This window comes from Pungitius pungitius, chromosome 8, assembly GCF_949316345.1.
Source record: "Pungitius pungitius chromosome 8, fPunPun2.1, whole genome shotgun sequence".
Classification (NCBI taxonomy): domain Eukaryota; kingdom Metazoa; phylum Chordata; class Actinopteri; order Perciformes; family Gasterosteidae; genus Pungitius; species Pungitius pungitius.
This window is the reverse complement of record NC_084907.1, coordinates 12,785,400-12,799,265: the sequence shown is the minus strand read 5'-3', so window position 1 is coordinate 12,799,265 and position 13,866 is coordinate 12,785,400. Positions and strand designations below refer to the sequence as shown.

General features: G+C 49.0%; 1 protein-coding gene across 7 annotated transcripts in view; it reads right to left on the bottom strand.

Moving 5' to 3' along the window:
- The window catches only part of foxp1b (forkhead box P1b), a 110,874-nt gene that overhangs the window by 55,305 nt on the left and 41,703 nt on the right, over positions 1-13,866 (bottom strand). For all 7 annotated transcript variants that reach the window (XM_062563860.1, XM_062563859.1, XM_062563858.1 and 4 more), the window contains one exon: positions 10,837-11,016. In XM_062563860.1, the coding sequence (XP_062419844.1) occupies positions 10,837-10,995 (159 nt within the window). In that variant the 5' untranslated portion in view covers positions 10,996-11,016. The remainder of the gene's footprint in view (positions 1-10,836; positions 11,017-13,866) is intronic.

Below are 13,866 nucleotides of genomic sequence, written 5' to 3'. Positions count from 1 at the left end.
GAGCTCGAGTACAAAGACAGAGAGCAGCAAATTACTCTCAGATCGAGATAAATACACCACAAATCGTTTATTCAATTCGCCTTCAATGCCAGCACTGTTTAGAAGGGGCGCACGGGGATGGGGGTAGGGTAGGGGGGGGGGGGGGGTTCGCACTGTGAAATCGGAGTATAGAGGTGCGATACCGGCTAGAGGCCTCATCAAATTGAGAGTGAAAATGTGACTGTAACAGGAGGCAGAATTCCCTTTGGGGAGGCAGAGAGACGGCTGTGTGCTAACGAGCTTTTATTTGCCTCCTTGAGAGAAACGAATTCAAAAGACAACGGACGCAGCGGGTTTGGCCTTCAGAGGGGGGGGGGGGGGGGGGGGGCGCTGCCCCTGGTAGGGCCGGTGTGGTGGTTGCAAAGGAGTATTTACTGATGTGGTTATCTTGTCCTGTGACAGGCAGGACCACTCAATCAGCCAGCGTTACATGCGCGCCCCCCCCCCCCCCCCCCCCTCCCCCCCTGGACTTGGGGAGGAGGAGTCCACCAAGCCAAATCTGATCAGCAAATGTAGTTCCCCAGTGCCACAGCTATCTGAGATGAAGATGATGTGATCTGGAAGTGAGAGCGAGAGGCTTCTTAAAGGCAAAGTGTCTCCAGTGGAAGCTCTCAGAGAGATGACCACGTGGGGTTTGACGTGTGTCCCGTGTTCGTTATCAGAAAACTTCCCATTCCCATTAAAAACACAAACCCGCCGTGGACCAACTGACATCTCTAATGATTCCTTTTAAAAAATTACTGGCGTGTATATGTTATTAAAAGGTTACAATGAAATTTGCATTTAGCGGGAAGGAAAAATAAATACCGTGTTGAGTGTGCAGATAAGAGCTCAGTCATTAGGAGTGGTGGAAAACATTTGAAGAATAAACCTGGACTTGCTTGCTTCTTTCCCTGTTGCCCTAAAGATATTTTACATTATTCAATCCAAAATACCATCTTTCTGATTCAAACTCATTTTTTTGTATGTTAATGTTTAATATGAGCCTGTGGCTATCTATGGGCACAATTATTAGATATCCGCGGAGAGAAATTGAAAAATTAATCACACTCTCAATTTAGTACTTCCCTGATCCATTGGAAACGGCTGTGAGAGGTGCGGCTGCTCCGCCTGCTCCACCTGTCGCGTCTGAACACAATCACCCTGCTGCCACAGACGCGCTGCTGGTGCAACAGAGACAATTGCATCAATGCGCCAATTAACGGATAATTCCTAAATGGCCCCCTCGTTTCTAAATAAGTGAGAGGTGACTGAGATCTCCTGGGCCTGACGTAGACGACACCAAGCGTGTTGGTGGGCGTAGAAGGCGGGCACGTTTCTCTGCGCGGGCCGTTAGGCGACGCACTCGTTGCATCGTGTCCTAATAGGATGCATTTTCACTGACGGTCCTGAAGCTGTTTCCCATCCATACAACTCAATTATCCACGCGTGGGCCCTGTAGGTTCTCCACTATCCTTGTTTTGGCCCCCGCCATTACTGTATGCAAACGATGCTAATACAATGTGCTGGGTATAAGATGTGCTAACGTTCAGACCAGACAGCATTAAGTCTGTGGTTGACAACGGGGATGTATTCCACACAATCAGGCTTCCTAAGTGGCAGCACGTATCCAGTGAGGTAATATGCATCACTGATGTTCTCAACATGCACTGATCTGCAAAAGCACTGCCACCGACGCCATGAATCAACATCGCAACTAATATTTACTGATCTAATTAATGCATGTTTGCAGCTGTGACCTAATATGTGTGAGGATTTATTTACCCATGCAAAAGATGACAAAATGCATCTTCAGCAGCGTATTTGAATGATTCCATTTGATTCGACAAACGCAGGGACAACCGGATCTAAATGCTGCATAACGACCAGCGTCTTCAGATGGGACCCGTATGGACTGTTACGCCGCCATGGCATGATGGCAAGGAGCACTAGACCTGGAGCAGCTAACGTGAGCTAATTCAGTAGATAACAGCAAACTGGATTTTGAGCGCTGTGTTCTGTTCTAAGCAGCAGCTCAGTGGCCAGTGAAGGTAACAATCAAAGACACGTCCCAGCAGCAGTGTTGGGAAAGTTCACTTTCTACATGAACTAGTTCAAAGTTCAGTTCACAAATTTTAAAATGAACTAGTTCAGTTCATAGTTCAAACTTCAAAATATTTGAACTAAGTTCACAGTTCCAACTAGTTCAGTTCTTTTTTTCCATATGTTGCTGAAAGCTATTATTTTTCATAATTATTGCCACAGCCCATATAGAACCACAGACAGCCATTATTTTATCAGTTTTAACACTGAAGCTATGCATCAGATTTAATCTTCATATCCAATTTTGAATCCTTATCCAACCAGGGTTACATTAGCATTGAGGGGACAGCATTTCCCCATTGTTTCCCTACAGTACATTCTCAAACACATGCTGCTTGAATGGTCTTTTTTAAATAAGGAATAAAAACACGACAGTTATCATTAAGGTGCAAATGTTTGCAAAGAAAGGTCAGATTCCTCCCATCCTCACCGACCTTGTCAGTAACTTCATAAAACTCATTTAAATTATTATACGCCGCCTCTTTGCTACACGCAGCTGTCGCCTCCGTGCATTTCTTTTTTTTCAATGACGCATGCGACGGTGCGACACTGGTGGCTGGTGTTGCCAGATTCTATAGAAATCTGGCACCCCATTGAACGATGTTAACCTGAAAGAACGCGCCGTTCACAGACACCAGAATGAACGAGTTCACAGTGACGCTCATCGGGCATTAATACAGTACGTTCAGTTCACGTTCGCCCCAAAATATGGACGCGTTCAGGCACAACACTGCCCAGCAGCAGCACCAAGCGCCAACCACAGAGGACGGCGTCTCGGCCCAGCACCCGGTGCACCTGGTTGATGAATGGACAGCGGTGTCCCGGCTCCACGAGCCTGTGTCTGCGGGACATTACTTGTGCTCTCGTCGTGTCTGCGAACAAGACGAGTGATGGATGTTGCGTGTGCTCCATCTGCCTCTCAGTGCACTCCTGTAGGACTTACTCAATTTCCTCTACTATGCTTCAAACCCCCCCCCACACACACACACACAGAACACCCGGGACAGAATGGTCTCCTCCCTAAACAACTCTTTCTTTAACATCTGCCCAGAAGCAGCAATGCTGCCTTTTGTCCACTCCCCGTCTCCTTAGGCATGTCATCCAGCTCTAATCAAGCAAAAAATGGCCATAAATATTTCTTTCTGCTAGATTTCACATTCACATTTCACGCAGGGACATGATATTTGTCCTCCCTTACCTCCGGGGAGTATCTAATGCAAAAGAAACAGTTATATTCAAGGCTCATGTTCCTTCAGTACAACGCAAGACATATTCCCCTGCTTGCAGGGGGGAAAAACAAGGGGAATAAAAGGAGGGGGGAGGGAAGCAGAGTAGGAGGAGGAGGAGGAGGAGGACATAAAGGACTGTCTTATTTTCTGTGCCATTTACTGGCTAGTACTTTCACAGCCATCCCATTACATCATGTCAAAGATTGTAAACAAGCAAATAACAACAGCGCATCAGAGGCCACAGCGAGGGAGCTCTCTCTCCTCCTGGGGGGGGGAGAAAACGTTTGTTTTCTACCAGCCATTTAAATGATCGCTCTTTTCTTCTCTTCTTTTTAGCGGGAGAAAAAGGGTTCGCACAAGGATTTATACGAACCATTGTCTCCGGCCCGGGCTAAGTATTTATGGCACATGCCATTCACGGGATGCGGAGGTGCCATCACTGTTATTTATGACGAGACATCCCATCACGGCGTATCATTCTCTAAATGGTATACAGCTATTTGCCAGTGAATGCCGACCTGTGCCATTTTTCTCTCAAATAGAGGCCATGTCACCGCTGAGCGCACGGGGGGGTTGTTATTAATCACTGGTACATGCTTTGATGGGTGAATACATGTCAAACAATCAAATCTGAGAGACATGGACATGGTGTTCCTGTCCGTGCATATATACTTCAATGAAGGCTCATTTGATCACCGGCATTGGCCATTTGTCATATTGCACCCAGTAAACTAAAAACACCCAGCTGCCCCCCCCCCCCCCCCCCCTATGTATTGCAGAAAAGGTATACACACTCTACACTAGAGCTGTTATGATAATGGAAATGTCATTACTTGGTTCAACTCAACATCAAATAATCATTTTAGTAGTAGAATAGTATAACATTGCCCATGGATCAAATGTCTCCAATAGAGAACACAAGAGAAAATAAAGGTCTCCATGGTCTCACAAGGTGGGGGTTCTACAATGTGTGCCATCCAAACATACTGTTCATCACTTCCAAACATATCAAAATATATGTGGAACCAAAGCAGGAAATGGGCATGTAGTATATAAATTAATCATTGATCAATACAACAATCTATTGAAAGGCCCATAGTGTAGAACATGAAATGGTTGAATAAAGCTTGTCCACTGTGGGAGCTGATAAATCCACGGGGGGGGAAGCACACAGTCAGGAATCAGACCGAGTGGCTCGAAACGAGCCTTCGGGACGTTGGTGAGGTGGTGATGTCACAGCCATTTGTCACCGGCACACACACACACACACACACACACACACACACACACGCAAACGTACACATGCACACACGCACACACAGGGAAACGTACACACACACACACACGCAGTGAGTCCTCGCCTGCTATGACGCCACGAGGACGGCGACGATGTGGAAGACCTGAAAACGTTCGGACCAATCGGAGCCGACTGGGCTTTTCAAGAGGGGGGGGGGGGGGGGGGCTTAAAGAGGCAGGCACTAAGACACAGGGTTTTTTATATCATTGTATCAACGTGTCGATGAGAAGTATTCATTCCATCTACAGCTGGGCCCCCTATCGTACTACTATATTAGTACTTCATCGAGGCTTTTGAACAGTGAGGTAACATCACCTGTTCTTTAGGACTGAGCTGAGGCATGTGGGGGGGGGGGCTCACGATGCTCTGGGGAGCAATATGTGCAGTCTGCGTGCTAACGAAAGGCAGCAGGTGGCAAACAGACGTTTTTGCTACCTTCACATCTCCCTTCCTGGCCCGCCCTCCCACCCCACCCCCTCCCCCACCTTCGCCCCCAGCCCTCCTGTCCCCCCAGCCTGGCTCGGGCCTGCAGGCTGACGCCGAGAGCCAACTGGGATGTCTATTACCCGCATTGTCAAGAGATGATGAATAAGTTATGGAAGCCGGGCCCGCTACAGGACTTTCACATTAGCAGAGGTGATGCCACCCTGTGCATAACTGTACACGCACGGTGTGCACGAGCACTGACCTAAACACAAGACACGCATTTACGCTTTGCATGAGGAAAAAGAGGCTTATTGAAACAAATAAGTGTTTTAAGAGTGAGACGGTCCCGGTTTCAATTTCAATAGCTCATTTAACCCGTATCTGCCCAAATCCTTGGGGTCCATTCTATGTTAATTGGATCTACATTGCACTAGCATAGGGGGGTGTTAACAAGCACAGCCTATGAATATTAATTACCCTGAAGTTTTGTGCACAGGAAAGACTTCACTGATACATATTAATTCTGTGAAGTTTTTTTTCTTTTTTCAAAGTAGTGCTCTCATTAAAGATGAATAGGCCATGCGCTTGAATGTTTTTCCCAGGAGGAGTGGTGCATCCTTAAGTCAATCCCCAATAAATTGGGTCAGATTGACTCTCTCTAAAGAATAGCTTCTGCACAAAACTGCATTATTATTCAACCAAGTGTAAACATTCCAATGGTGTGAAGGGACTTTTTCTTTATTCATGTCTTGACGATGGCTATTAAAGGAAGTCATGTCTGAGCGTGTACTTTCCCCACCCCAGTCTCCCGAGGCCCGGTTAAAACGGTTACTTATTTACAACACTAAACACACAAGTTGTTCTGCTAAACAGCGCAAAATAACTGTGTGTGTGTGTGTGTGTGTGTGTGCATCTTGCTGTGGCGCGTTCAGAGGCAGTTGTTGCCGCTGCTTTAAATAAAACATCGGGATGCATTAGTCCTCCTGCCGGGCGAAGCCGCTCTCTGAGCCACTTAATGCCGAAGCGACGTGTTTCCCTGTCTGCCTCCGGCCAGCTGCCTCAGACACCTGCTCAAAGTTTAGAGTTTGCCCACTTCAGCACATCAAAGAGCGAGAGCCGCGTCGCGCCCCCCCCCCCCCCCCAATGACGCCCGCATGCACTCGCATCGCTTACATGCGAGGGCGTCTGCGTAGGGGCTCACGTCCACTTCTTTTGCAAATTGCCCGTTGTTTAGAGGCCCATCTTTGGAATGCAAATATGCACAAAGACACATTCAGTGAAGGCAGAAATGTTGAGGTCAAAATTGAGAAACTAAGTAGCCCCTTAACCAGATTACGGTCAATTAAGCTGCTTTGTGTTAAATGTGGTTTAGAGTGCAAAATAGTGATTTGATTGATACTCCAGTTATAATAAAAGAATACAGCCGAAGGTATGGAATTCAAAGCCTGTTGATTGATTGGAGTTTTGGAAAACTAGGTGGAATGAATTCAGAAATTCTTCAGAAACAAGAGCCATGAGGATGACCTGATTGCTGTTGTGTTTTATTATTAATACTTTTGGTTGTTTCTGTGTGTGGTTGGCAGGAATGCCACATGTAACCGGCATGGACTGAAAACAAAAAGATTGTAGGAAAGAAAGGATGTTGGTGTAGCTCGAGGTCCATTGAAGTCTTTTCCTTTTTTTTTTAAACAATAGCCGCTACTAACGTAGGCGTAATGAAGCCTCTGACTTTTGACAAGCAAGAAGAATGAATAGTTTAGAAAATAATCAAACAAGCTGTTTACTCTATTGGCACCAATAAGGCAAAAGCGTGTTCTCCGTTGGGTTAACCCATGTGACGTGGTACTACGGCGCACGTCAGCGCGCTCGCCGCCGTTTCCTTTTCTCCCGAAACGAGGCGCAAAATAATCCGTGAGGCTCCTCAGTCCCCCCCTGAGCTGCCCACATGAGCACGGTGTGTAAACAGGATGTCGGCCGCAGCAACAGTCAACTATTTTAAAACGAGGGCTTTGGCACATGGCACATGGTCCCCCCCCCCCCCCCCCCGGTCGCAGAGCAGCGGCTGGAGGTAGACTCAACAAAACGCATGACTTCATGGGGCCGGCCACCTTGGAAGGGATCCACGGGACAAAAGAGAGGAGTCGGGTGGTTCACCTCCCAGAAAAAAAGAAAAAACAAGGTGGCAAAGGGATTTAAGGGGTTGTACCTGGACTGAAGATCTATCTTTCTGAACGAAAATGGACCGAGCCGTTTGATTTGAGAGGAGTTTAAACAGGAGGGGAAAGCGCCGTGATATTCTTAAGTAACACAGGCTTTGTTTTTTTGTTTTTTCACCTTTAATAATGATTTCCTTCTCTTTTTTCGCCCGACATAGCAGTGTTCAATTTTCACCTCCATCTGGGTGATTATTAATCAGATCACACATCAATTGCAAGAACCAGCAAAGAAATTCAGCCTGTAATAAAACTGTCATGTGCTCTGCTATAAAGACAGATGTTGCCAGTTGTGTGATAACATAATTAAACTGTTCAGTGAGGGATTCCATAAAATTATTCAAATTGGACGAGCACTATCATTTTACCAATAAAGCAATTTAAGGCAATATGCAGTGTCATAACACTGATGTTATCCTCGCCGCCAGATTTTCCAATAAGTTGAAGCCGCTGCTTGGCCTCTTGTGACGATACCAACGGCGTGCACAAAGACACCCGAGAGCGAGGAGGGACGGAGGAGCATGCAGGGCGAGTCTGCACAACCTGTGTGTGAGTGTGTGTGTGTGTGCACGTGTCAGGTATTCACAGGTGCACAGGTGATTAGCGGATGTGGCCCACGTGCCTTTGGGCCTGCACTGCTCGAGTGCTCGTCATCGTCCCACGTCCCCCCCCCCCCCCTGCTGCTCCCCCTCCTCGGAGACGGTGGACGTGCATTTCCACCTCCTCGGGCCTCCACAAGGGACCGTGTCAGCCCTGCATTATGCAAACAGGAAGCCTCGGCGCTTTGTGAGGCCTCCGCTCTCCGCTCTGCACACGCGACGCCGCGGACACCTCCAGCACGCGGGGGGAGAGGAGAGAGAGCACAAAAGACGCACAAAAAAACACAATTGGCTGGCCTTATCTGGCGATATGTAACAAAGATTTAAAAGGCACTTGTTGGAGAGCTCTAGACTCCATGGATGTGTGTGCAGAAATAAAAGTAAAAGCAATTATTCATCCCCTGTTTGGTTTGGTGTTCTTCTGAGATACTGTTGGTTGATGTGTGCAGCATCGCTGAGAGGAGCGGGCAGGCTGCTGTTTGAGAAATCTCCCTGGCTGATTAAAGGGGCTCCTCCAAAAGACAGGATATTAATATTTTACTCTCGGTTGTATCAGTGGAACCGAATTTCAAGTGAAGGAATGTAGTGCATTATTAACCGTGATACGTTATAAACGCTCTGCAGAAATCGACAGATGGGAGCAGTGCGTGTTGGGACGCTGCTAGAGACGAGCAGCGCCCCCCCCCCCCCCCCCCCCCCCCCCCCGCCGCCCTCCCCCCACGTCCCTCCCCGTGGCAGCGGTGTTGTCGCCGCGGCAACACAGCTTCCTGTTGCAGAACCGTTTAAAATCACAAAAAAAGTTAATGCACGAAGAGCACGCTTTCATGCTGTTGTTTTTGTTGTGTTTGCTCTCCTCCAGTATCTTCACTTCCTCATGAGGATAACGATAAAACCACAACTTCTGCAAGGCAAACAAAAAAAAAAACAAGATTCTAGAACAAATAACACAACAACACATACGTGCTCCTGGATAAGGGAGATACACAAGCAGCTGCAGCCTGGCAAGAGAAGTACAAAAACGGTTCATAAGCAACGAACCGGTTACGGTTACACAACCGATGTCACTTTGACATCCTTTAAAGAGAAGAGACGAGGCCTTCATGCTCCCTTCTTAACAAACAATATTTGACTTACTAATAGAGATGCTTGAATCAAGCTTATGGTCCACTTCCCCCAAATCTGACTAGTCCACAAGATGAATTCCCCTGTCAGGATCAAGATGATCAAACAGATTACAATTATTTCATCCCCCATCTTTATTAATGAGGACTGTCTTTCATAGTTATGTTCCCTAATAAGAATAGATGATATGCCACTGCCAGGTTTGTTGTTGCCCGCTCGCTCAGGGGAAGATTTCTAGATTGATTTCTGCCTCACCTAAACGGGGGAGGAAGGGGGGGGGTGGTGGGGGGAGTTAGTGTGTCAGTTAGATGCATATTAGTGTGAGCTGCAAAATAAAAGAAACTTTAAAGACAGTCTGAGAAATGCCACGGAAAATAAAAAAATATAAAAATAAAAAGTTATCAAGTAATTGAGCGGAGATGGTAATGCCCCGGGGGCAATTAACATGGTTCATGGTGCATGAGTGAAAGTCCGGCCAAGTCTAATGGGAAAATAAAAAGATCGCCTGCCTTTCCCAGTAACACCGCTTCTGGTAAGTAGCCTATCAAAGCACGGTGCTGGGAGTGGGACGTCCTCCGCCCCCCCCCCCCAACCGTCCCCCCACCCGTCCCCCCTTTATCACGCGCAGAGATTAACGCGCCTCCCTTCTACTTCAACCCGCGGCACCCCGGAAATTCACCAGCGGATTTGTTCAAAAGTCACAGAGCAAAGATAGCGCTCGCTAGGTTCCACGGCGGAGGACAGAGGACACAGAACAGAGGACACAGGACACAGGACGCAGGACAGAGGAGCTGCTCGTCCAAGCCATCTCTGCATGCAGGGGACGTAACGGCTCCCTCTGGGCAACAGGGGCCCTGCTGGGACCACTGGCAGCGCTGTTCAGTCATGAGGAGGCTTTATTTCCACCCCTTCTCGGTGTCAAGTGCTCACTCTGCTCTCTCCCCCCCCCTTTCTCTCTCTCCCCCTTGTGTCAATTCATCAAAAGCTGTAACGCCGTTGTCCTCGTGGGGCGGATCAGAATGTGCCCCAGGCAAAATGACGAAGGGAAAAGTCAACAGGAATTAAGTTTCAGCGCAACTGTTTACTCAACTGTGGCCTGAAGGTATTGAAATCTCATCCGTGGTTCAGTGAGACTACTGCGGTAATGAATGCAGCATGGCCGCGATTCTCTCTGACCACGTGCTCCTGTTGAGCCGGAAAGAGCCGGGAGACCAAGAGCGATGACGTGGCGTTACGGATGCTACAACGCGTCGCCTCGGGTGACGGATGCGGCGTGAAAGCGGGGCGGAGCCTGTGCATCGAGGCCCAAAAACGGCTCCTGACAACGCGGCGGAGAGACCGAGATGTCCAGAGACACGCTGATCTTTTCAATGCTGCTTCCTGAAACGCGCGCCACACACATCGCTGACACCGGCAGAAAGAGCGCCGTCCGTCCGCCTCGCGTCTCGAGGTGGCGGGGGGGGGGGGCATTCGAGCGGGGCAGAGCGCCCGGCATTAGCGGCAGCAGAATGAACGTCGCCGGTTCTTAACTGTCCTCAAAATCCCGCGGCACCTACGTGCTTAAAATGTGTCCGAACGCCGCGATAAATATTTCAAATGAATGCAGATGCTGCAACACACACATAAACAGACACACACACAGAAAGAGCACTTCTGCTTCTTTAAATATTGAAAAAGGGCTTGAATATACATAAATAATAATAATAATGTGTTTATGTACTAGATGTACTTGGAGGTGGGATTAAATATTAAGTGGCACTTTACGAGGGAGGCAGCAGCCTGCTGTTGACGTGGCTTGATGAAGCGCAGACAGGTGCGAATGGGCCTACCTGGTGCTGCTGGAACTGCAGGAGGTCAGCGGCGGTCACCTCCATCGACGGCGTGGCGCTCTTGAGTCGCCCCTCCCGGGGCCTACCCTCCGCCCCCGCGCCCCCGTTCTGCGCGGCTGGTCCGTTGCTCGTCGCCTCCGTCCCAGATTCTTGCATCATGACTTTCAAAAAAATAGAAACCTGGCGCCGAAAAGGAGAAACAGCTGTTAAAACACGCGGGCGATGAGGTCGCGTTGCAACTCTGGACCAAAACTATAAACATCTGTCACATCCCTCCCCACGCCATTTCACTTGCATTGCAGGTTCCCCCTGTTGGCCTGTGTGCCCCCCCCCGCCGTCTTTGTCTGCAACGAGGCAAACGCTGCGCGGCGGAATAATGAGCTGCTCCTTGGTTTCGGCCCTTTTTCTGCCCCAGATGACGGGGGAGTTAGTGTTCTCCATGTTGGGTGCGGTGGGGTAGTGGTTGGAGGGGGGGGGGGGGGGGGGCATCACCGGAGAGCAACCCAACCTGCGTCCCAGCGAGAGGAGCCCAAGAAAACACTGAGCCTCCAAAACAAAACCCGTCGTGTGGAAATGGATCTATTTACTCTCCCAGAAGAGCCGCGGCCACAATGGCTTTTTAATGGGAAACAGGGCGAAGGATCTCCATGAGAACCCTCCAACCCCGGGGCCGGCCTTCAGGGCCGCTCAATTAACACCAACATACTCTGTACAAATAAACCCCATTGGGTTGGTGGGGGGAGGGGGGGGCATGTTGTCTCAATGCAACTGAAGAGGGACAACACATTAATAGAGGCAGTCTACTGGATGTGTGTAACACACGTTAAAATGTGATCTGCTCACGTTGTACAATCTCAGTCCTGCTTTTGGGTACACAAAAGCCAGACAGACATGATGCCCTTCCAACCGCCCCCCGGATAAACCCCCCCCCCCTTCTCTGTCTCTCTTGGGATGAGTGCCAGTGGAGGGATTTTTATGTGTGTGTGTGTGTGTGTGTGTGCCTGTATTCCTCAAATCAGTGGAATGATTTACAGCTATTGTGAGTCGGTCGCACCGTCTAGCCTCCTCATTCCGGCTAATGAAGCTGACCAAGTCGGGCAGAAGCAAATTAACTTGGCTGATTAATTATTTATATGAAGCAGAATAAATGCCTTTAAAATACTGCGCCTCATCAAGAAAGAGGGTGAAAATGGAACTAAATGCAGATTTATGTGTTGCATTTAAGGCGTGTAATAGGAGGGGCCACGCCGGGTTAATATGGGCGCAGTGTCTCCAGAGGTCCAGATCTAAACAACACACACACACACACACACACACACACACTCAGACGTGCGTGCGCCAGACACCGTGGGGACACACACTCACGCTGACAGATAGGAAATTGAAGTTGACAACTTGTCACAGAAGAATATTTACAGAGCACAGGTGAGATAATAATCCAGACATGGCATTATTAAAAAAAATAAACAGCTCTATAATCACAGTTCTGGGAGAGTAGCTCAAAGTGTATAAATGTGTATAAATATATTCACCAGGGCAGAACCAGCTGAACCCAGAGCTGCTTTTTGTATCCGAGTGAGTCATCGGACTCTGCAGCCGGGTCAAACGCGTAGGACACATGTTTCATGCAGAATTCTAACGGCGTGGCGTCTCTCTGGAAGGAACCAGGAGGACGAGCCGCGGGGCGTTTTTAATGTCTGCAAAAACTAGTGACCCAATCAGAGGAGGGAAAACGCACAGTAATGCCTGCATGCTTGGAACCGGCACTGATGAGGGGATGGCTAGAATTAACACCCAATTAATTTTCAAATTGACAAACAAATGAAACCCATAAATCTACTTTCTCATTAATTTCACCAGAGAATATTTCAAAGCTACAAAATCGCGAGCGGAAAATGTGCGTTATCCATCAGAAAAAAGTAGTGCTGATAACATCGTTAAGGGGCCGAGGCCATCAGCTGGCCGACTGGGTCACGTGACTTTTCTATACATATTTATTTATTCGTTTTGGGATTGCTTCATCTGCTGCGACTCCAAAAAGATCAACCACCTCACGAAGAAATAAAGGACGGAAGGTGGTCATTACAAACAAACGGTACAAACAAGAGTCACATGTGTCTCCCACCTGACCAGACAGGTCGAAGGTCAACAGCAGCCGGCGGCCACAGCTCATCAGCCCCGCCTCTCCTCACTCCCCTCCCTGCCGCACTGGAAACCTAATGCCTAGGTAGCCCCCCCCCCCCCCAAGCTGTGCTCCCGCCCTCCTCCTCTAATGCTGGTGACGTTGGAGCCTCGGCGGCCACCTGCTCCGCTCCGACGGGTTCTCACACGGCCAGTGTTTACACGAGCGCACAACAAAAGCACCACAGCGGAGATAAAGGCGCGCTGCGGTGGGGACAAAGGGAAGAGGTTCAACCAAAGAGCTGTTTGGGTTCGGCCCCGGTTGCTAGACTAGACAGCACCAAAAAAAAAAACACTTCCTCCTCAAGGTTTCCTCGGAGTCTTCGGCTGTATTTTGTCTCCTGGTCGTCGAGACAAACACGAGCTGTTAAACGATCCACCACTGCATCCCTTCTCCCCGGCAACAAACGGCCCGTCCACGAATCGCCTGCTAACGGGGGCCTTCTGCAGAGCAGCTCGCCTCCATGTGGACGAGGACCCCCCCACGCCCCCCCCCCCCCCCTCTAGGGGCATGATGACGCTCTGCCAAAGGAAGCTTCACAGTCAGACCAAACAAGCACACAATCTAGTCAGCCACTTCAACCAAGTCACAGATAAGCCCAGAATATCCCCCCCCCCCACACACACACACACACACACACATCCTTCCACCGCGGGGGAGTTCTTCCCAGGGTGCGTGTCAGCAGACCACTCGTACTGGCAGACAACGCAGCGCTGTCATAAGTGATTGCTGCCATGGCAACGGTAAACAAGGGGGACGAGGCGGCTTTAGTTGATGAACAAACACATCTCCTGCTGGAGCCGTTTTAATATTAACACAGTGGAATAATCAGCCGATTTCCTAGGTGA